This window comes from Antennarius striatus, chromosome 9, assembly GCF_040054535.1.
Source record: "Antennarius striatus isolate MH-2024 chromosome 9, ASM4005453v1, whole genome shotgun sequence".
NCBI classification, from domain to species: domain Eukaryota; kingdom Metazoa; phylum Chordata; class Actinopteri; order Lophiiformes; family Antennariidae; genus Antennarius; species Antennarius striatus.
Genome location: NC_090784.1, coordinates 3,148,426 through 3,170,765, shown reverse-complemented (window position 1 = coordinate 3,170,765; position 22,340 = coordinate 3,148,426). Strand labels below are relative to the sequence as shown.

General features: G+C 41.7%; 1 protein-coding gene across 4 annotated transcripts in view; it reads left to right on the top strand.

The window, feature by feature from the left end:
• cdk14 (cyclin dependent kinase 14) overlaps positions 1-22,340 on the top strand; it is a 212,768-nt gene that overhangs the window by 109,677 nt on the left and 80,751 nt on the right. For all 4 annotated transcript variants that reach the window (XM_068324827.1, XM_068324829.1, XM_068324828.1 and 1 more), the window contains one exon: positions 19,776-19,839. In XM_068324827.1, coding sequence (XP_068180928.1) covers positions 19,776-19,839 — 64 coding nt within the window. The remainder of the gene's footprint in view (positions 1-19,775; positions 19,840-22,340) is intronic.

Here is a 22,340-nt window from a genome sequence, read left to right as displayed (position 1 = left end):
GGACAATATTAATATACATCAGAAGTATCTACATGCATGAACTTCTGTCAGTCCCTGGGTTCTGATTTTCTTTGTGAGTTCTTATGATGCAGGATGACAACCTCCAAAGTCCCAGAGTTTGAACAGAACCTCGACCAGTGATTGAATGAAACAGTAGATTATTTTTATCTCCGCCAAAGAACTTGTGCTTTCAACTGGTTGTTTCTCAGCAGGATTAAACAAAAAACAGCAAACATTTCCCATGAGACTTGGTGGGAGGGTGTGTTTTTGGCCAGAAGAGACCAGAGTTTCTTCAATTTCCCAGAGAAGGAGCATTGAGCCTTTATGCATAGGTAGGGTGTCTGTGTGCACAGTCCCATGTGGATCCAACTAAAGATCGAGATTAACAATTGAAATGCTCAGCTCTAACAAATGCTGTAGAGCTACTTCATCATTCCAGGACTACTAGAGTAAAGAGGACTGTTTTGCTTTGGTGGAGGTAACAGGTCTCCTTGGAGTTTGTTTTGAACAGATGATCTGAACTGCAGGTATAGAAATCACCTTTATGAATTACACACAGAGATTTGAAGGTTAGCTTTGTGTTCATACCTCGACCCTTCCAGAATTCTACTGGGCCTTTCTTTTAGTGATCCAGACACAATAATGAGAGGAGTCCCTTCCTTGTTTTTATTTATTTAATTTTTTTTGCAAACATTTTACAGTTTTACATTAGATGAAAGCACTAAAGTGCTTCTTGTTACAAAGCTGACACTTTACTGGGTATCGGATATCATAACCAGCAGGCCAGGATGGATGCAGTAATCAACTTTTTGGGCCAAATCAGGTTTCTCATTCAAATAACATTGTGTGTTTTGTTGTGTATCGTCAGCTGTCAGCAAGAGCTAGAAGACGAACAGTATGGAAATGTAGAGGGTGAAGGCTGGCGAGGCAGTGTGTGATAACACAACGAGTCTACCTGTCAGAGCGCGGCTGATGCTGACATTTCCATCCTGCCTACTCGCTCTGCGGCCGTGTGTCTCAACTGTCAGACGGGTCAGAGTTTGGACGCACAGCCTCAGAGACTCATGCGAAGGGCACTGCTGATGAATTATGCGAAGTCAGAAGCATTTTAAAGGCCATGTTGTTTGAAGATAGGAAGAGAAAGGTCAGCTTCCGTCACCGCTTGAGAGGCACCCTGCCTTGAGTTGAGTTGGCATATTGAGCAGAACGTCTGTGGAGCCGGATCGTCATGAGAGGGTCTGGAGTGTTTCTCTTGTTAGTGAACAGATCGTTTGCACTCTTGTGGAAAAGCTTTTAGAGGGAGTGTTGCAAGTACATTTTTTGTAAAAATCATCATCTATGCTGATTACAAAGACTCAATCATAATATAGTGGTTTGGTGTAGCACCTTTGTAGCATCCACATGGGTAATGTATGGTAAAGGATCAACATTGAGCTACAATAACTAATATCAACTGCTGATGCCTACATGAGCCATACATGTGGTGTCAGAGTAGTCACGAAAATAAGTTCAGTTCACATCCATCCTGTTTTATGCACAAATAATTTGTTGCAAACTAAAAATGCAAAAATATCAGGTCCTCCGGGTTTTTGCGATGTTGCCACCACAACAAGTGAGCAAATTCACCCAATATGAGTGATTTCTGCTTGCATTTGTTTTTCCATATTGCAAAAAAAGAATATTTGCAGAGCTATTACGCTGCTTAAATGTGTAAACATTACAGCTTAATAGTTAATTAAGGCACTGGAGTTGCTCTGCAGCCCAGGAACTCTAGACGATGTGACCACTCTGTGCCAGCAGCTGTGCTCGCAGTTGTCAGTGCAGTCATAATTTGTGGCCCATGCTCAGCTGTAGCACACAGCTTTCATCAGTTTGCATATGAGGAAGTGGCGATAACGGAAAGTGATTGAGAGATTGAACATAGTTACCCAAATGGTTTCCTGCATCAGGTTCAGTTCTGGCTTGCCAGACTCACTATGGCTGTGCTCGTACAGATAGTATCACAGATGAGAGACATTTATAATATCAGAGGACTCAAAGGTTTATCTCCAAATAAAGTGGAAGCTTAATTGACTATTAGCACTTATTTGCTATGAATTTTTTCAGCTGACAGATGCTGTTTCCTGTCCCATCTGACGTCTTTGTACAGAAACAGATGTCCACCTGCATTCAGTAGCAGATTCATTTGATTATGTACCGGCATAAGAAGTACCAAACTATGCTGTCAGTATTTACCGCTTTTTGAAATAATTTATGGTCACACTGCTTCCATCCTCTTCTTTGGTAGGATATTAACATGAAAGTCATGCTGCATTCAAGTTTAACCTCATAACTTTAAGTGGCTATGGAAGTTATCTGGAAGAGGACATTTTCCATTTTGTTTCGTCATCTAGGCCTTCATTTTTAAAAACCGGTGTGAAGGGGTGAAGAGCACCAAAGCACAAACTCAGAGTTTACGATGAAAACAGATGAAAAGGTTAGGGGAAGGGAAAGAGGAGGGTCGGGTGAGGAAGTGGAGGAAACATGAAGAGGATCCAGGCGGAAGGGCAGTAGAAGGGTCAGGGGAAAAGAAAGAAACTCACTTTTTAATCCCCTATGGGGAGATTATTTTTACACTCGAACCATACATGTTTTAGACATGCATATATACAATAATCCCCGTTACTCGCGGTTAATGCGTTCCAGGACCACCCTCAAATAACAAAAATCAGCAATATAGTGACAAACTATTTATTTTATTATATATGGTAATTTAAACCACCTTATGTATTATCTGTTTCCACACTCTTATAGACTGTTTAAAACACTTGTGTTTCTTTAATACACGGATGTGGGCTGCGTTCCGTGAGTCTACCTGTGACTGGGACCGGCCCCTTTGAGACAGTCACAAGAAGGGAGGGGTTAAAACACAGGCCCAACATGACAACTTTCACTACATTCTCTTGATCTGCAATTATAATAGTGAAATGTTCTAATCATAGCAATCTCAATTTCTCAAAAAGATTTTCACAAATCTAGTCCAAACATCTTAGAAAGATGTTTGGACTCCTGAGAGAGTCATTGTACCCCCTGATGGCACGGGGCATGAAGGAGGACCTCAGCCTCTCTGTGGAGGCACTGTGTGACAGCAGTCTGCCGCTTGATCTGCCACAATTATATATCTGCTGCCACAATTACGATTCCAACTATGTTTGACACTCATTCGTTTCTCCAGCCATTAGATATTTGCTGTTATGTTCTTATTTTGCTGTGAGATGGATTTTTCAGTACAGAAAGAGTCTCTGCTAGAACAAAAGGCAAAGTTTACAACACAGTGGTGAGGACAGCCATGATGGATTAGAGACAGTGGTGAAGACAGCCATGATGGATTAGAGACAGTGGTGAAGACAGCCATGATGGATTAGAGACAGTGGTGAGGACAGCCATGATGGATTAGAGACAGTGGTGAGGACAGCCATGATGAACAAATTAGAGACAGTGGTGTGGAACAGAAGCCAGGAAGCGGAGCTGGAAGAAGCGGATCAGAAATGAGTTCACCAGAGGAACAGCCAAGCTGAGATGTTCTGGAGACAAAGTTAGAGAGAGCAGACTCTGATGGTTTGGACAAGTCCAGAGGAGAGATGGTGAGGATGTTGGTTACAGGGTGATGAGGATAGAGCTACCAGGAAAGAGAAGCAAGTGATTTGATCTACCTATGCACTGGCATTGATCTATGGTCAAAGTTAGTGTGCTGCTTTGACCTACCCTGAAAAGTCAAAGTTATGCACATGTCAGGTACTACTTTCAGTGCATAGGTTTTACCATAAATCAAAGCAAGTGCACAGGTAGATCAAAGCTAGTGATTTGATATACCTGTGCACAAGCATTGACCTACCGTCAAATTTAGTGAATAGCTTTGACCTACCCTGAAAGGTCAAAGCTATGCACATGTCAGGTACTACTTTCAGGGTACCCTGACCTACCCTTCGCGGGATGTTGCAGTCTCTGACTGCCTTGGTTCTTGTTAAACCTGATTTTATTTTCATGGACCAATTTCCCTCTGATCCAACGCCTCTGCAGTGTTATTATCCTCGACAGGGCTAAGGCTTAGCCACTTCTTGGGCTTATCACCATTCCTTCACAGCTGCATGTGCGTAACTGTGTTTGCGAGGCGTGAACACGTGTGTGCAGCAGAGGAATAAAATTTGATGTGCACGTTGTTTTTTATTGGGTCGGAGTCAGCGTGGTTTTCCGTGTCTATCTCGCACCCACCCGCTGAAAATGTCTTTGTGAATTTAAGTTGTGGTGGTGAGGCTGGAGTCCGTGAGCTGGTTAACTAGCTGTCACCACACCAAAGATTGCATACACTGGGAGGACTGTATGAATGCGGACAGGTCTATCTGCAGGAAATGGCATGTCAGGGTGAGGGGGGGTTATTACTGTGTTTGTGTTCTACTCAAATGACACTGAGCCGCTTCCTTATATTAGTGTGACTGAATATTGCTGTGCTGCCAATGTGACATCCATGGACATCATTTCAGTTACTGTTCTTATTTATAGCAACACTGTGTTGACGGGATTGTGATAATCTGATTATAGTTAAGCATTTCCATTTACAGGTCAGACTCTTACATATTCCTGCTGCTTTGCAGTTAATTGCTATAGATTCTACCTCAATGTCACGCTTTCCTTATATTTAGAGCTTGACTAATTTTTACGTCCCATTTCAAAGTAGTGATGTATTGTAAATGTCAGTGTTCAAGTGTTTGTCCATTTGTTTGTTTGTTCGTTCGTTTGTTAGTATGTCCACTAAATATCTTCACAATAGTTGCAGATAGAAAGATGAAACAAAAAGCACATTATTCTGGCTGCAAAGGGGATGAAAATGAGATGATGACCTTGAGAAACTAGGTCATGTTTAAATTTCAACTTTTGTACACTCAGGAACCGGGTAGGATAGAAAGACGAGGGAGAAGGCCAGTGTGAGTAAGACCATAGATCAAAGCTAGTGCTTTGATCAATGACAGTTAGGTCAGAGCACTAGCTTTGATCTTTGACCTATGCAAGTAGGTCAGGATACAATTTTGAATTCAGGAGTGTCGCGGGATGTTGCAGTCTGTGATTGCATTGGTTCTAGTTATTTCTTGATTTAGTTCTGTGTTTCTTGACTAAATTCAGTTTTGGTTCTACTCACCCTTACAGTCCATGTTCATGTGATGTTTTGTCTTTAAATCACTCCATATAAGGTAATGTGAACACAGTGACTGATCTGCTGGATGAACACTTGATCAAAACTGTCCAGTAAGCAGCTTGTAAACCTACTGATTATGTTGGCCAACCATTGTTAAAGTCTGAGGTTATCGTTCTTAAACTAAGTCACACATCTTCAGCAGAATACATACAACAGCACACAACCAGAGAATTTTTTCTGTAAATGGCTAATAGACATCTGATGCACTGGAAGTCATTGGTTACCCACAGAACATTTGATGATCCAAAGTGGAACACTCAGAGCGAGCTGCCAATGGACCAAATGCATTTACTCTAAACCTGCTTTCAATACTTTGATTAACGAGTGCATCATGCTGTGATGAGACTCCCTTCTTCTATGGATGTAATAACATTAACATAATGGTGTTTACATTGGCTGTGCTGGAAGCAGCTCCAAATGAACTGAAGACTGATAGTTTTAATTATACCCCTGTCCTAAAGATGTGAATTGTGGTTGGTCCAGATGCAAATATCCCAGCAACTACCGAACAAGTTGTCATGAGCATTTGGACAGGTCCATGTTCATCTCTTAATGAATTGTAAGAATTTTGTTAATCCTATGACTTTTCTTGTTGGGTTATCATTACAAAAAATGGTCAATATGCCTATAGGAATACCCAACAGTGGATTTTTACTGATATCTGAAGTACTGGGGTAAAAAAAGGCATCTGAGTCCTTGGAGCCAAATTTTCTTCTTGACTCTTCTAAATTAGTCTACTGTTTTTTGGTTAAACACACCTCTCACCAGTGTTAAGAATCCTCTCTGTATTGTTAGTCATGTACACAACAGCTTTAACTGTAGCTGAAACAGCAGTTTAAAACAAGAAAACACAGTTTTCTTCTTCTATTGAATGTTATGCTGAAGTAGCGTTGCTAGACCAAAGTCTGGACTGGCTAGCGTCTTACAACATTCTGAATGATGGTTTAAACACAGACAGAAAAAGATGTTGAGACTATTTCATTCTCCAACATAAACAGTAATCCCTCGCATATTTGCGCTTCACCTCATTGTGTATTTTTATTTGGTAGTCACATGATACCGTATGCGCATTCTATTGGCCGACAGCATCTGGAAGTGCACAGAGACTCACAGAACGCAGTGCACTTCTGTGTATTAAAGAAACACTTAAAAGAACTTTAAACAGTCTATCAGAGTGTGGGAAAAGGTAATACAGATAGAAGGTAGTTGAATATCAGTATGGGGAGTGTTCGAAAATGTTTAAATTACCATAAATAATAAAATAGCTTGTCACAATATTGTGGGATTTCGTTTTTCACGGGTGGTTCCTGGAACACATTAACCGCGAGAAACGAGGGATCACTGCGTACTTTCTCTTCATCACCAGAGCTGCTTCGGATGAAATTCCATTATATATAGAAACATTCATGGAACAAAATTAGAAAATGACCTGGTCACCTGATGAAGATATTATCTTGTTAGCCTGTTCTGTCACCAGAAATATTCGTTTTGTACTGATACAGATCTATGACTTCTACTAGTCAGTACAGACATACCTGTATGTATCATAGTCCCTTTACTGGCATTTCCATCAGCCATCAGGATACAAGACGCTGGACTACGAGTGTGGTGATGAACACATAGGCAGCAATAGCAGCTCAATCAGTCATTCATTCATCTTCTTATCCTCTTTGTCTGCTTTTGTGGGTCACTGGGGTTGCTGGAGCCTATCCTAGCTGACTTATGGGTGAGAAGTGGGGGGACAGTCCAACACCAGTGCACTGCGGAGCCACACGAAAGACAAACAACCAGTCATTGTGTCCAGTGTGCTGTCCTACGCCATTGTGTGTTAAGGTGGTGGTGCCAGGAAATGGGACACTGAGCGCCTAGACAGGATCATCTGGAGGGCTGGTTCTGTGATCGGTCAGAAATTGGACTCTGTACAGACTGTCCTAGAGAGGAGGACTATGTCCAAGTTTAGATCGATCCTGGGTAACACCACCCACCCCCTGCACACTACCTTCGCCCAGCAGAGGAGCTCTTTCAGTGGCAGACTGCTGTCACCAAGCTCCTCCACTGAGAGACTCAGGACCTCCTTTGTTGTTCCTTGTGCCATCGGGGGTAAAACCGCTCTCTCAGAAGGGGGGGGTTGAAGCGGAAGCCACAGGGTCATCAAGGCCAGCCGAGAGGGGATAGACTAGGGCTGCCTGAGATGCACTGGGGATGCACTGTGGGATACTTTGTGGGGGTCCTTAGTGTCAGTCTACAGTTTGGTTCATCCACGTGCTCTTATCTTATATTTTCTTATGCATCTTCTATATCTAATACTTCTTTCAGGCTCCTATGCTTCCTTTTTTATGTTAGGTTTTTCTGTTGTTGTAATTATGTCATTATGTTAATTATATAATTTGTGTAACGTCTTTTTGTCTGTGTCAGTCATGTGTATTTATTTGTATCTTTTATGAGCAGATGTCACCCTGAATTTCCTTTGGGATTATTAAAGTATCTATCTATCTATCTATCTATCTATCTATCTATCTATCTATCTATCTATCTATCTATCTATCTATCTATCTATCTATCTATCTATCTATCTATCTATCTATCTATCTATCTATCTATCTATCTATCTATCTATCTATCTCACACGTACACCTATGGACAATTTGGAACTGACCGATTCACTTGAAGCGCATGTTTTTGGAGGTGGGAGGAAGCCAGAAAGAGAACCCACACAGACACGGGGAGAACATGCAAACTCCACAGAGAACATGAGTCGAACCCAGAACATTCTTGCTGTGAGGGCACCTTAATCAGTGTACAGATATACTGATGGTTTTCATTGGTACCTTGAGGAGCCTTAGGCGGGTTATTAGTTTTTGTGAATGCACCCCATGTCAGCAGCTCTCAGCCCCAATCCCACGGGTTCCTTAAGAAGACTTCTGAAAAGCTGTCATCTTTACAGCAGATCATAAATATTTCTAATGAAGTCCACTGCTTCGGTTTGTGATGTTAGAGTAGTACAGCGGGAATAGATTTTTTAGATACCTTTGTGAGGAAAGGTAGTCATATAGAAATACAATGATTCTTGGTGTTTCAATAGATGTACTTGCACGATTTAGCATTAAATTGCCCTTAAGATCAGTATGTTTCTGTGTAGATGTTTTTTTTGTAGTAATGATACAATGCTATCAAGAGCCTTTCTTACTTAAAGTATTTAACACAGTTGTATACAAGGGTTTGGTTAAAGCAGCAGATGAGCCCTGCATGTTGGTGGCTCATATGGCGCCAAACCCACTTTGGCTCTATTGAGACCTGTTTAATGTGAGTGTATTCCTGCTATGAGGAGGAAGTCAGGACACATGCAGCCTGATCGTCCCTCAACAGAGAACAAGAGGCTGCTGGGGAGATAAATAACGGCATTCACCAACAGCCGCTGTCTCACTGACATCAGCATCCATCTGCTGAAACCCAGACAGGACAGACGAGGCTTACTGGTTGCATTCCACTGGGTGGGGGACTGCTGATCCACTTGGCTCTGGTTCTCATCCGTTTGACCCCTGCCTTGAGGTGACCTCAGTCTTCTCAGATGTGATGGGGTTGGAGATCAAATAGCGGTGAAACAGGAACTTTCAAAATGTAGAAGGTGATGATGGTTTGGGTCAGTACTTGAGCAAAGATGTAGAGTAAACATGTGGATCAGACAGGGGCAGGGTGCAGCTGGGACTGGGTCAGTACTGCTACTTACACTTAGATTAAAGGATTTATCTCTGAAAAAATACAACTCTTAAAGAATCCTAAATTCCAAAATTATCTCAAGTTATACAGAAGAGATATTAAAACAGCTCAAACTTAATTATTTTTGTGATTTTGATATTGATGCAGATTAACTCACATTTTTCAAAGTCATATACAGTACTGCCTACAGTACTACAAGCTGCTCAACACACGAGTTATTTGAGATATGAGCCATGGTCCAGGACACCACTGCTAGTTGGCGGATGGATACAACATCAGTGAGACCGGATCTCGTTCTTTACCACGTGTTGGCGGATGGATACAACATCAGTGAGACCGGATCTCGTTCTTTACAATGTGTTGGCGGATTGATACAACATCAGTTAGACCAGATATTGTTCTCGTTGGTAGGGTAAAGACGTAGTTTGTGGGTTTCGTGACTTTTGCTTTTTTTTTTGTAAAGTCTTTATGTCTATTGGTTTGATAATTTTTTTTTGTAATTTGGGGCTTTTTTTTTACAAGGCTGGAACAGATTAAACATCTCAAGGGCGGCCGTGGCTCAGTGGTCTCGCGGGTCGTCCAGTGATTCAAGATCGGCGGTTCCATTCCCGCTCCCACTGAGTCATTTGTCGTTGTGTCCTTGGGCAAGACACTTTACCCTCCTTGCCTCCAGCGGGGCACTCACTGGTGTGTGAATGTGCGTGATTGTTCCGCTGGTGGTTGGAGGGGTCTTAGGCGCAGATTGGCAGCCACGCCTCGTCAGTCTGCCCCAGGGCAGCTGTGGCTACACACGTAGTCTACCATCACCAAGTATGAATGAATGAATAATGGATCCAATGTAAAGCATCTTTAAGTGTCCACAAAAGGGCTATATAAATCTAATCCATTATTATTATTATAAGGTGCTACTGCAAATGTTTTGTTAATACCTAGTTGAGCCTAAAATCAATGGCTAAGCCAATCGGACATTGTCAAACTAGATATAAGACCAACTCTTGCATGTCTCATGTCTCATCTTGCATGAGACTTATGTCTCCCCTGACAGTTGCACTTGGACACACCAATGAAACTACATTTAGTAGCCCACTAGCACATAACTCCCGCACCAGTGTGAGAGGAAATAACTCTCCATACCAGGCGGTGGGAGTCATAAAGGGGAACCAGAGGGCCTCCAGTCAGAGCCTGGTGTTACAGCAACCTTTCAGAATCAGAAAAAGTTTTATTGCCAAGTAAAGTTTACCATATGAGGAACTTGACGCAGTGTCGGTGCATTACAAGGTGGAAGAGAAACAATAAGGAGTAATAAGGAATAAAGAATAAAAAAGTATTCACAATTTACATTACGGTGTGATGTGATATATATGATTGGTGTACAGGCGAAGAAGAGAAGTCCAAAGAGTAAACTGTCTTTGCAGGGTGGTCAGGGGCAGACGGTTACCTGGGGGTGTGCATTGTTCATGAGGCTGACTGCAGTGGGGAAGAAGCTGTTTTCATGGCGTGAGGTCCTGATCCGGATGGACCGTAGTCTCTTGCCAGAGGGGAGGGTCTGGAACAGGTTGTGGCCAGGATGAGAGGGGTCAGCAGCAATCCTGGCTGCACATCTGCGGGTCCTTGTGTCGAATAGTTCCTGGAGGTTTGGCAGGCTGCAGCCGATCACCTCTCCGCAGAACGGTTCAGCCAGGCCTTGTCCCTGGCCATGTCGCCTCCATACTGACATGGAGGATGTGAGAATTGACTGAATGGTGGCAGTGTAGAAGTTCACCAGCATCTTCGCAGGGAGGTGAAACTTCTTCAGCTGCCGCAAGAAATACATCTTCTGCTGAGCCTTCTTGGTGAGGGAGCTGATGTTCTGCTCCCATTTGAGCTCCCGGGTGATGGTGGTGCCCAGGAAGCGGAAGGACTCCACAGGGGTCACTGGAGTGACACAGATGATGATGGGGGGGCAGGAGGGTCTTTCCTGAAATCTGCTATTATCGCCACTGTTTTGAGAGCGTTGAGCTCCATGTTGTTCCTGCTGCACCATGATACCAGGCGGTCCAGCTCAACTCTGTAGGCCGACTCATCCCCATCAGAGATGAGGCCGATGAGGGTGGTGTCGTCAGCAAACGTCAAGAGTTTGACAGACTGGTGACCAAATGTGCAGCAATTGGTGTACAGGAAGAAGACCAGAGGGGAAAGAACACAGCCTTGAGGGGATCCAGTGCTGATAGTCTGGGTGTTGGAGACATGCTTCCCCAGCCTCACGAACTGCCGTCTGTCTGTCAGGAAGTCTGTAATCCAACTGCACATTGAGTCGAGCACGTTCAGCTGTTACAGTTTGTCATGGAGCAGAGCTGGGACGATTGTATTGAAAGCAGAGCTGAAGTCCACAAACAGAATCCTGGTGTAGGATCCTGGGGAGTCCAGGTGCTGAAGGACAAATCGTAGCAGCATGTTAACAGAATCATCTACAGATCTGTTGGCTCTGTAGGCGAACTGCAGAGGGTCCAGGAGGTTGCCTGTAACGTCCTTGAGGTGGGTCAGGACAAGGTGCTCAAAGGACTTCATGACCACAGATGTCAGAGCGACGGGTCTGTAGTCATTAAGTCCTGTGATCTTTGTCTTCTTGGGGACTGGGACAATGGCTGAAGTCTTGAAGCACGGTGGTACATGACAGGTCTCCAGTGAGGTGTTGCAGATGTGAGTGAACACCGGAGCCAGCTGGTTGGTGCAATGCTTCAAGTTGGAGGGAGAGACGGAGTCTGGGCCTGCAGCCTTGCGGTGGTTGAGTCGTTGGAAGAGACTCCTCACCTCTGTTTCTTTGATAAGGAGAGGTGTGAGGACTGGGGTTGGTGCTGAGGTGTGGGGTTGTGAAAGACCAGATGAGACAGTGGGGGAGGGGATGTGGCTGCTGGCTGGTGGATGGTCGTTGATAATGATGGGGGCGTCAGGCCTGTCCCATTGTCTTTCAAAACGACAGTAATAGTCGTTAAGGCTGTTGGCCAGACGTAGCTCGTTGACAGAGTGGGGGGCTCTAGGCGTGTAATTGGTGATAGCCTTGAGCCCTCTCCAGACAGAGGCAGAGTCGTTGGCTGAGAATTGTTCTTCGATTCTCTTACCATATATAGATTTGGCTCTTTTCACCTCCTTACCAAATCTGTACTTGTCCTCCTTGTATCTGTCTCTGGCCCCTCCTTCTCTGACCTGAGCCTTCTGAGTGTGGCTGTGAACCAGGGTTTGTCGTTGTTGTAGCTAATCCTGGTGCGTGTTGGGATGACGCTGTACTCACAGAAGGTGATGTAGGCCATCACCATGTTCCATGTTCCATTCATGTCTCTGTGTCGCGAATCACAACTGTCTCAAATAGTTACTCATAGAGATAGTCGATGATAAGTGCCCCGCATGATGTCATCAGGGTCATCCCACCTTCAAAATTAGTAGTGTTTTACTTTTTCATATAATATAGTGTCCCTCTTTCTCTTTTCACACCGAGCTAATAAAGTCCCTTATCCATTACAGTCTTGTATGTATTATAAGACATTTTATTCATTTACTATTGTGTTAACCCAGTATTTATTGATTTATTTGTTTGTTTATGTGTCCAACCAACCTAAGAGCATATGTCTCATGCTCTTGGTTGGTTGACCTGCAGACAAAATGTTAGATGTTTGTCTGCAGGATTTACGTCAGCGCTGAAGCAGAGACTCCTACTGAAGTATTGGAAGTGATTTATCAATCAGTTTGTGCTTTAGCGTCTTTGGTCAGCTGTGCTACCTGATGAGCGTGTTCACCCTGGTCTCACTGTCTAGTGGTCTTCTGTCTAGTCTCTTCATTCCCTCTCTGGCTACGTATGTAGTAATATAATTAGGATTTGTGTACGAAGGTCAGACATACTGTTTGTGTCGGGCCCTCTGGGTGGTCTGTAACTGAGCTGCTGGGTTTAGAGCACATATGTTCACAAGAATATACAGGCAAAGCTCGAGGTCATGACCTTTGACCACAGAGGAATTCCTCTCTCTCTTTCTCTGGTCTGTCATTCTTTCTGTATGGTGACACATCATGATAACCGCAGTTTTCTTTCAGTGTCCTGTTTCTAAACATGTTCCATGACTGCAGAGTGACACAACAGTATCGTTATTTTAACATGTTGGCCCATCGTTTTATTTAACCAACAAAGACAGCAGCATGAAAGTCTTGTCTGTGAGACGATGAAAGTAGCAGGACAGCAGATGAAAGGCAAGGGTCCTTGGAAGGCGACACTCAAGAAATGACTTTTATTTTCTGTTAAGTCTCAGACTTTGTCTTCTACTTTATCTTTCCCAAGAGGAGATCCTCTCCAGCAGCACAATCAAACAACACCACACAATAACTAGCACAACAAAACAAGGGTGATATAAAATGATAGTCACAATGGAACACAATCATGTTTGTTTGTCAAACATGGTTCATTAAACTGGGACGCTTTGTACCAGTGAAGAAGTCTGTAATATTGACTCTAGCTTGTTTTATTGATATGATTCTGATATGAACATGATCGCCAGCTGATGTGACCAAAGTAGGTGATCATGTGCACATCTGTTTTTCAATGATCAAAAATTCCCAAAATGTGATTTCTGAGTTCACCGCAGCAGTTAGTTAGTTAGTTAGTTAGTTAGTTAGTTATTCATTTATTTCAGGCAAGGCAAGGAAAAACAAAACAAAAAACAACAACAAACAAAATAATTAAATAAGCAAATGATAAGCAAAGATCATAACTCAACAATACAATTCTGCCTGAAAGGGAGTGGAAAGAAGAAAACTTATGTAATCCCACCCCAGTTCCTGATTCACAGATCAACGCACTGGAGCAGAAAAAGTTATAGATATAAGTTAAAGGTTTGATAATATTTAGTATAATTTTTTTAACCAATGACATGATAATGTCATGACAGTCGGTGGAGGACTTACTTTTACACTTCTGCACAATCTTTGTCACTTCCTGCTCATTTGTAGCTGAGAGGAAGAATGAAAAGGTATTATTTTCAATAGTTGACTCTGCAATTCCACTATCAAGAATATCAGCAGCCAACTTAGGGCCAACATTCACAAAAAAATTGTTGAACTTATTTACTACATTATTCATATAATAATCTTCACCATTTTCATCAATAAAGTAATCAGGGTATGTCAACTTTGAGGATTTTTGTTTGATTAGGCTATTAAAAGCAATCCAAGTTCCTTTTATATAGATATATTGTTTTTATTTTCATGCAACTTTTTTTGATAATATAATCGTTTGCTTGTTCTTATGATATCGGTTAATTTATTTTTGTACTTCTTATATCTTTGTTCCACTTCTTTTGTTTTTATATTGAGAAAAGATTTGTAGAGATTGTTTTTCTTTTTACAGGCATTCATTATTTCTTTGGTAATCCAAGGGTTTTTGTGATGTTTTTCCATCATAACATATTCTTTCACAAGACAGTGATTATTATACATGGAAGTGAAGATGTCTAAAAAAGTACAATAAGCACTGTCCACATTAGGGTCACTGCACACTGAAGTCCAATCCTGGAGCGCCAAACTATTGTTTAGGGCTTGGATTGTTTCATCAGTTAATATTCTTTTGGAGATTTTTGCCATGTCTTTAGTCTTCTTGAAATTACCATTATACAAAGTAAAAACAGGTAAGTGGTCAGTTTATATGTCACATATAAATAGGCCACTAGTGATTTGATTTCCCATAATATTAGTAAAGATGTTATCAATGATTGTGGCACTATGTGACATTATTCTGCTTGGTTTTGTTATAGTTGGATACAGAGATAAGCTGTACATTGTGTCAGTGAAGTCATCGACTGTTTTGTGCTTGGTTGAGTTTAACAGATCAATGTTAAAATCACCTCAGATAAATATGTTTTTTTGCTTGACAGTTGAAAACAGTTTACCAATCCAGTTTGTGAAAGTTTCTATATCTGAACCAGGTGCCCTGTATACACAACTCATGATGATATTTGTCTTTTTATCATTTAGAATTTCCACTGTTAAACATTCAAATAATCCCTCCACAGCTGTTGTCATATTAGTTAAAACTTTGAATTCAATAGATTTGTGAATGTATAAGGCAACCCCTCCTCCTGTTTTACCTACTCTGTTTATATATCTTAATTCATAGCCAGCAAGACAAAAATGTTGCAATTGAAATGTTGCAAGTGGTCTTTGATATGCTCAAAATTCATGTACATGCTTTGACTATTAAAATGGATTATTGACAGGCTATCTGCTGAATCTACATTGTTTTCATAATGTTCTTGGGTGAAATAATTGCATTTTTTGACAATGGTAGAGAGGAAATGATTATCAGGGTGTATTTCAGTGTCTGTGGTGGTGTGCTCTTGATACTCACACATTTCCAGTTCTATTTGTTGATGCTGTAGGACCTCCTGTAACATGTCCATGTCCATATTGGTGCTTGGTGTAGTTTGTGTTCTTGGTGTGTTTGGCATTGTGATGATGAGGAGTCACAAGCTCTATCAATGTCGATACTGTTCAAGATCTTCTATGCTCTTCACCACCAATACTTTGGCTGCCTCCGGTGACCCACTTAGTTTGATGAAGATCTTACAGTTGGTTTCCCAGGTTTGTTGAATCTTGCCTTGTTTTTTCAGTTGTCGTGTAATCTGTGCAATGTCAGCATTTTTATTTGTCAAGTGCTGGTTTATGAATACATTTGTTCCTTTTAGTTTGCGCCTGTGTTTCAGTAGTGCCATTTTCTTTTTCCGATTAGTAAAGCTTATGATGAGTTCTGGTGGTCTCTTGTTCCCTACCGGTAGTGGGTGACACGCCTCAATGTGCTCCCGGTCCAACTCTATCCCCTTGCTCTGGAGATAGGAAACCACCTGTTGCTCCACCGAATGTGTCTCCTGCTCACTGGGCTGCCCGCTGTCCGCGGCCACCGCACGAGCATATGAGCGGGGCCTGATGTTGATGCCGGTGATGATGAGTATTGCTCCAGCTCGTCCACTCGCCGCTCAAGATCCACAATTTGCTTATCCTTCTTCGCGTTCTGGAGGCGTTGTAGTTTCACCTTCTCCAGCAGCCCCAGAAGCCGCTCCTGTTGTGTCCTGACCGCAGTCACATCGCCGCACAGAGAATTGAGAGAGCGTTTTATCTCCTCGAGCTCCTCTGGTTTCAGGCTTTTCCTTGGTGGGGGCATTCTGGTAGTTTGTTAACTAGAGCATCCAGGGGCAGGGGATACTCCAGTCTGTTTGTCAGGGCGTTCGAGTTCCCTGGCTCAGGTGCGCTGGCTTGCAGCACTGACCGAGACAAACAACAAAAGTCCACAGCGAAACACCCGGCAAAAACAGTCAGGCACAGTCAGGACTGTATGTATAAACATACAAAAATTATATTAAGAGTACATTTACCACACAAAAATACGTATTCGACGAGCAGCCAACTAAAGCTACAACACTTCCTTCACGACAACACTTCCGACACTTCCTTCCTAACAACACTACTCCCTACACTATTATTAGCTAGAAGCTGTGTCAGTTTGAACATGAGGTGTCCTTTCTTTCTGATGCATTTCCATGAAACAGGAATTTCAAATTGCCTTCCATCTGTGTAGACATTTTACATGAGTTTCTGATGTTTTTACATTCCGCTTCAAAGCGGTGATGTATTGTAACTGTCAGTGTTCGTGTGTTCGTGCGTTAGTCCACCAAATATCTTCACAACCGATAGAAAAGAAAGATGAAACAAAAAGCACATTACTCGGGCACCAAAGGGGATAAAAATGAGATGATGACCTTGACCTTGAAAAAGTAGGTCAAGGTCAAAGTTCAACTTTTGTACACTCAGGAACCGGATAAGATAGAACGACGAGGGAGAAGGCTAGTGTGAGTAAGACCATAGATCAAAGCTAGTGCTTTGATCTATGAAAGTAGGTCAGAGCACTAGCTTTGATCTTTAACCTATGCAAGTAGGTCAGGATAAAATGTTGAATTCAGAGGCGTTGCAGTCTGTGTCTGCATTGGTTCTAGTTGGAATTGCTGTTCTACCTGAAGAGCAGGACCAGCCTCTGACAAAACCCTGGAAGTTCCATAGGTTCATGCATCCCTCTGGTTCCTATCAGATTTTGTAATAACAGCACAAGTCTGGTGGCGGTCCAGTGTGAAGGCTTGTTTCAGCTCTTTTCCACCACCCCCAGATGTCCACCTACATCTCCTCGTGAAGACTGTTGACGTTTAAATAGAGCCATAGACTTACCCTCTGCCCAACACTCACTCTTTCTCTTCTAAGGCCACTGAACCCGTCCATCAATAATGCAAAGCAATTTCAGCTCTGTTGCCCGAACCAAGAGTCTCTCATTTGTCCCCCTCATGTTATAAGAACTTTTCCTCCTTCATAACTCATCCTGTCTCCCCCATCCTGCTCATCTGAGATGGACGAAGCAACGTTATATCATTTGCTCAGCTCCTCACCAGTGATCTCCATTTTCTCCTTTCATTTATTTACAGCAGTCACTATTAATTCAGAAATAGATTCTGTCATCATTCACAGACGAGACTAAAGGATATTGTCTGGACATTTTGATGGCAGTGGCAGCTGTGAAAGGTGGAAGCAGATTTGACACTGTCAGACATTAAGTTACCTGTAGTCAAGCCACAGTATCTGTGTTGTTGTCACATCTCAGCTTCCTGCAGGTTTACATTTATATTCATGTTAAATTGTATGGCGGATTGGGAGGGCAAACCATTTTTAGCTATGGTTCTCAAATAGAAAGTTTTTTTGTGTGGTGTTTAAAAAACTCCAACTCTAACCCCCTAAGTGTAACACTTCAGTTTCAACAAGCAAGTGACGGTCATATATGTTAAATTTATGGTCAGTGTCCACTGACAGACAATACAAAACATTATATCTGCATCAGAAATATGTGACGCAGCTGCCCTCTTATGGTAGGATAATAGCTGCTGAAGCCACCTTTCCAGTTATTTATTATATCCCAGCAAATGCAAACACTAATCCTACAAAACAACAAACCTAAAGAACTGCTCACAGAAGCTAATAACTAATTAGGTAATTCTTTTGAAAGTGAAGTTTCTGTATTCGAACGTGCGAATTGGAGTCATTTTTCCTTGGCTGCTTCTGCTGTTGGTGCTTCAGGCTCCTGGTGCTCTGCTGCCCTCTAGTGTTTCCTCCTCTTCCTACATGGACTGTGACTCATGTTTGAGTCGGCCACAAGCCAATATAAACTGAACTGTCCTCTTGGCCTACATTCCATTGGTTTCCATCATATTTTAATCCCTCCTCTCCCAAACAAAGCTGTGTTTAATGACTTCTTTCTGTGTGTGGCCCGGGACTGCACAATGTACCATATACATGTTAGCATGGACATCACATGGGGCCTCTGACATGCATGACATTTGTCTAATTTACAAAAATATAATAGTAGTATAATACATTATTATGTATGTGATAATATATATTGCACTGTACATAAACATATATAAAATGTACAAACATATTAATTTGATATGAATAACTTCTGTCAGATAGAGCTGCTTTATTTCACTTTAGTCAGATGGGACTGACAGTCATCTTTTTAAAGTATCAAACAGCTCCGCATTGAGGCTTCATTAATAGAGATATTCATGACTTTTATCATGTTGAAATATATATTGTATAAAAAGGAAAACACGTCAGTGTAATTTTTTTCCACTATCCTGAGGTTACGGAAACATTCCATCAGCCTCTGCGTACGTCCTTCTTCTGTATTTGTGATCCAGCTCTCCTTACTAAAACAATCTGAAACAGATTTATCCCGATGACTTCACGACACACATAGACCCACTGTTTGCACGCATCCTTGTCTACTTACTTACAGTGTGGTGCAATCAGAGACAGCGGGGTGCTCTGGAAACTATTGTGCTGCTTATGTAAGGGATCAGGTGAGAGGCCTGTCATCATGAAGTCAGCATGTGTGCGTGGGAACTCCACCAACCGTCAGTATAAACGATACCTTATCAGGACTACCAAAGGAATGTCTGGATCTTGTTCTTCAAGGTTTTCAGGCAGTAATAATACTTCAGATTCTACTTCGACATTGCAAGTGAAGCTCTCTCCAACATAAACTTTGAACATGTGATGAATTGATGAGGGTTTTTAAAAAAAAAAATCATCCTTAGAATATCCCTCTGATGAGTTTGTTGCTCATGCTTACCATGTGACTTTGTCCTACAGATCCTTCATTGCATACACAATAGTACCGAGAGATATGAGTTTGATCTGTTACCTGACTGAACTCTTACAACCGTTTCACATTTACAACAACTAAAATCATTTCAATCTGTTCCAGCCTTTTAAAAGAAAAACCCACACCCCCTAAATTATGTCAAAAAAATCATGCAGACTTTACCTGTGTATAATTAATTATATATCACTGATGTTGTATCCATCTACCAACACGTGGTAAAGAACGAGATCCGGTCTCACTGATGTTGTATCCATCCGCCTAACATGTGGTAAAGAACGAGATCCGGCCTCACTGATGTTGTGTCCATCCACCAACACGTGGTAAAGAACGAGATCTGGTCTCATTGATGTTGGATCCATCCACCAACACGTGGTAAAGAACGAGATGCGATCTCACTGATGTTGTATCCATCCACCAACACATGGTAAAGAACAAGATCCAGTCTCACTGATGTTGTATCCATCCGACACAGCCTGTATCTTGGAGTTTCACTTGTATGGTAAACAAAAATATGGACAGAGCGACGGCTCATATCTGGAGGTTCTTCTGTATTTGAAAATTGCTGAACAGAAAACAAAAGCTGACCTTGTTATTGTTGTTGTTTTCTCTCAGGTCCTCGGCACCCCGTCTGAAGACACCTGGCCGGGGGTTAACTCTCTGCCTCACTTCAAACCAGGTGAGAACATTCATGGTGGCATTGACCTGCTAACCACTGGATCCATCTTTTCTAACTGGTTTAGTCCTCAATGCATCTAGTCTTCCTTCAGTTTAGACAAAAAATGAAAAACCTAAATTCTAAAGGATTAGCATGAAGTGAGGCATCACTGAGCTGTGACCCAGCCTCCAGTCTCCAGGGGCCAATTAGGAACCAACCGGTGGGCCTTTCACGGTCATATGTACACATAAAACACACACATGTAATCCCTCGTCCTGCGGCCGTCTAACAGCTGGCTCTTGTTTGCTGCTCACACGCTATGTTCAACGGCTGTGGAACTGTTTGACGCACACACACACACACACACACACACACACACACACGCACACAGACGCCGTTCTGGCTGACTAGCTAACATCTCGACCAGTAGGCTTGAGATGTTAGCAGAGGTGATGTACTGTACAGTATTTTCCGTACTACAAGACACACTGGACTGTAAGGCGTACCTTCAATGAATGACTCAGTCTGAAAACTTTTTCATAAGGCGCACTGGATTATAAAACGCATGGTCAGTTTTTGAGGAAATTAAAGGCTCTTAGGTGCGCCTTATAGGGCAGAAAATACTGTAATAGAGCTTTGTCACGTGATGGTGCATGCGAGGAACCTCAGTACCTCACAAAGCAGGATAAACCCAGTCAGAGTATGCAGCAGAAGACCAGATATAAATGTATATAAATATGTTTCTCTAGCTGTAGCATTCAAGCAATACTTATAAATTAATCATAGTTTATTCATAAAATAGGTTTTGAGGCGAGGATTTTGTTTTGTTACTGCTAAATACATCTGTTAGTTAATATGTTCACAAACACTTTATGGGAGGGCTTTGTTAAAATTTCAATGCATATACATTACAAATGTGTGATTCTTGTTCCATAGATTTTTTTTTTGATAATTATTTCCTGACAGATGTTGAAAAATGCCCTAACTGTTTAGGACAGTTCCTGGATCTGAAGCTCAACATCCAAAGTAAATTAAGTTTTGACAGGGAATTTTGTCAATGTGTTTGAGTATAATAAATGTATAAGTTTAAAATGTAAATATATTAAAGACACAGATGTTCTTTCAGGCACGTGTTTTACCACTAATGGAGATCATAAGCGAGTGCATTAAAAGGACGTCCACATGTTCCACAGTCACTGTTTCAGTTACTGTCAAACATGAATATTATTCTCAACAGTGGTTTTATTCCAATTGTTAATGACGATATTCCAAACGATATTTTTGTTTCGTACGTCAGAGGATGTCAGCACAGATGAACTCTCGGCGGCTCCAGCAGGTGGTGCTGCTGCTTTAATCTGGAGGCCCTTCCTGTCATTCAGGATGTGTTTCCACGGCACCGAGCTCCTCTGAGCTGACCGTTACTGCTCCACAAACATACACTGCGTCGGTCGCCTGGATGTGATCCATCACGTTCACACTGAATCCATCCCATCATGAGATGTGTGTGCCCCAACGTTTGCAGCGCGTATTTTAGGTTTGGATTTCAGACATCTAAGTGTGGCTTGACCTCAGCATGGAGGCGCCACTTATTCTTCACATATTTTGTGGTTATAAAAAGGTTCCACTTCTTCATTTCCAGTTATATGCAGTTATGTGTTATTTGGGTTTTCCCTCCTCTGCCGTCTTCCAAGTTGAGGTATTGATTCTGACGTTTACACCACATTCTGTGCCAGACTAAATTCTCTGTGTGTTGAATCTTTAGTATTACTATTTACTGAAGGGGATTGTAGTGTTTTATTTTAGTGTTTGTTTTGTAATTGAACACAAGATGAAGTAATGCCCAGACAAATAAAAAGTACTTAATTACATGTTGTTGTGTGATTCATGTCTGTATGAATTGAACAAAAAAAATAAGGAAACACTATTGATCGAACTGTGATTCTTAATTAGAGCAACAAAGAAATGAACACCTTAAAAGGCATCACCAGTTTACTTGTAATAGTTTACCAAAAAATACATGCAATAATTTAGTCAAATAAATTATTGAGTCATTTAGTAAACTCTATATCATCATGCATTTTGTAATAAAACTGCATTTTTTTTTTTTTAGGATAACTAAAGATTGCTCAAGTAATACTTCACTTAGAAGTGAAAATACTCACAAATAATATAACTCTTTCAGGACATGACAGAAGGACACAGTTGAGGTCTGTTCAACTCATATTAGCTTGAGCCAGAAAGCTAGCATGACAGTAGCTGGCCCAGGAGGCGGCAACCCAAAGCGTTCAAAGAGCCACACTGGACAAAAAAAAAAAAAATCAAATATATCTGGAGCCGTAAATAATTAAAGCCTTATGTAAACCTTATATGAAGGCAACACAGACTGTAAGTGTATATTAGCTTTATTAGCCTACTATCAAAATGACTATCTAGGCTACAAGTGCGTAATGAGATTCTTGATTAAATGTTTATTTTCCATGAAGTGCATCCATGAGAGAATGACACCATGTGACAACTCTGTT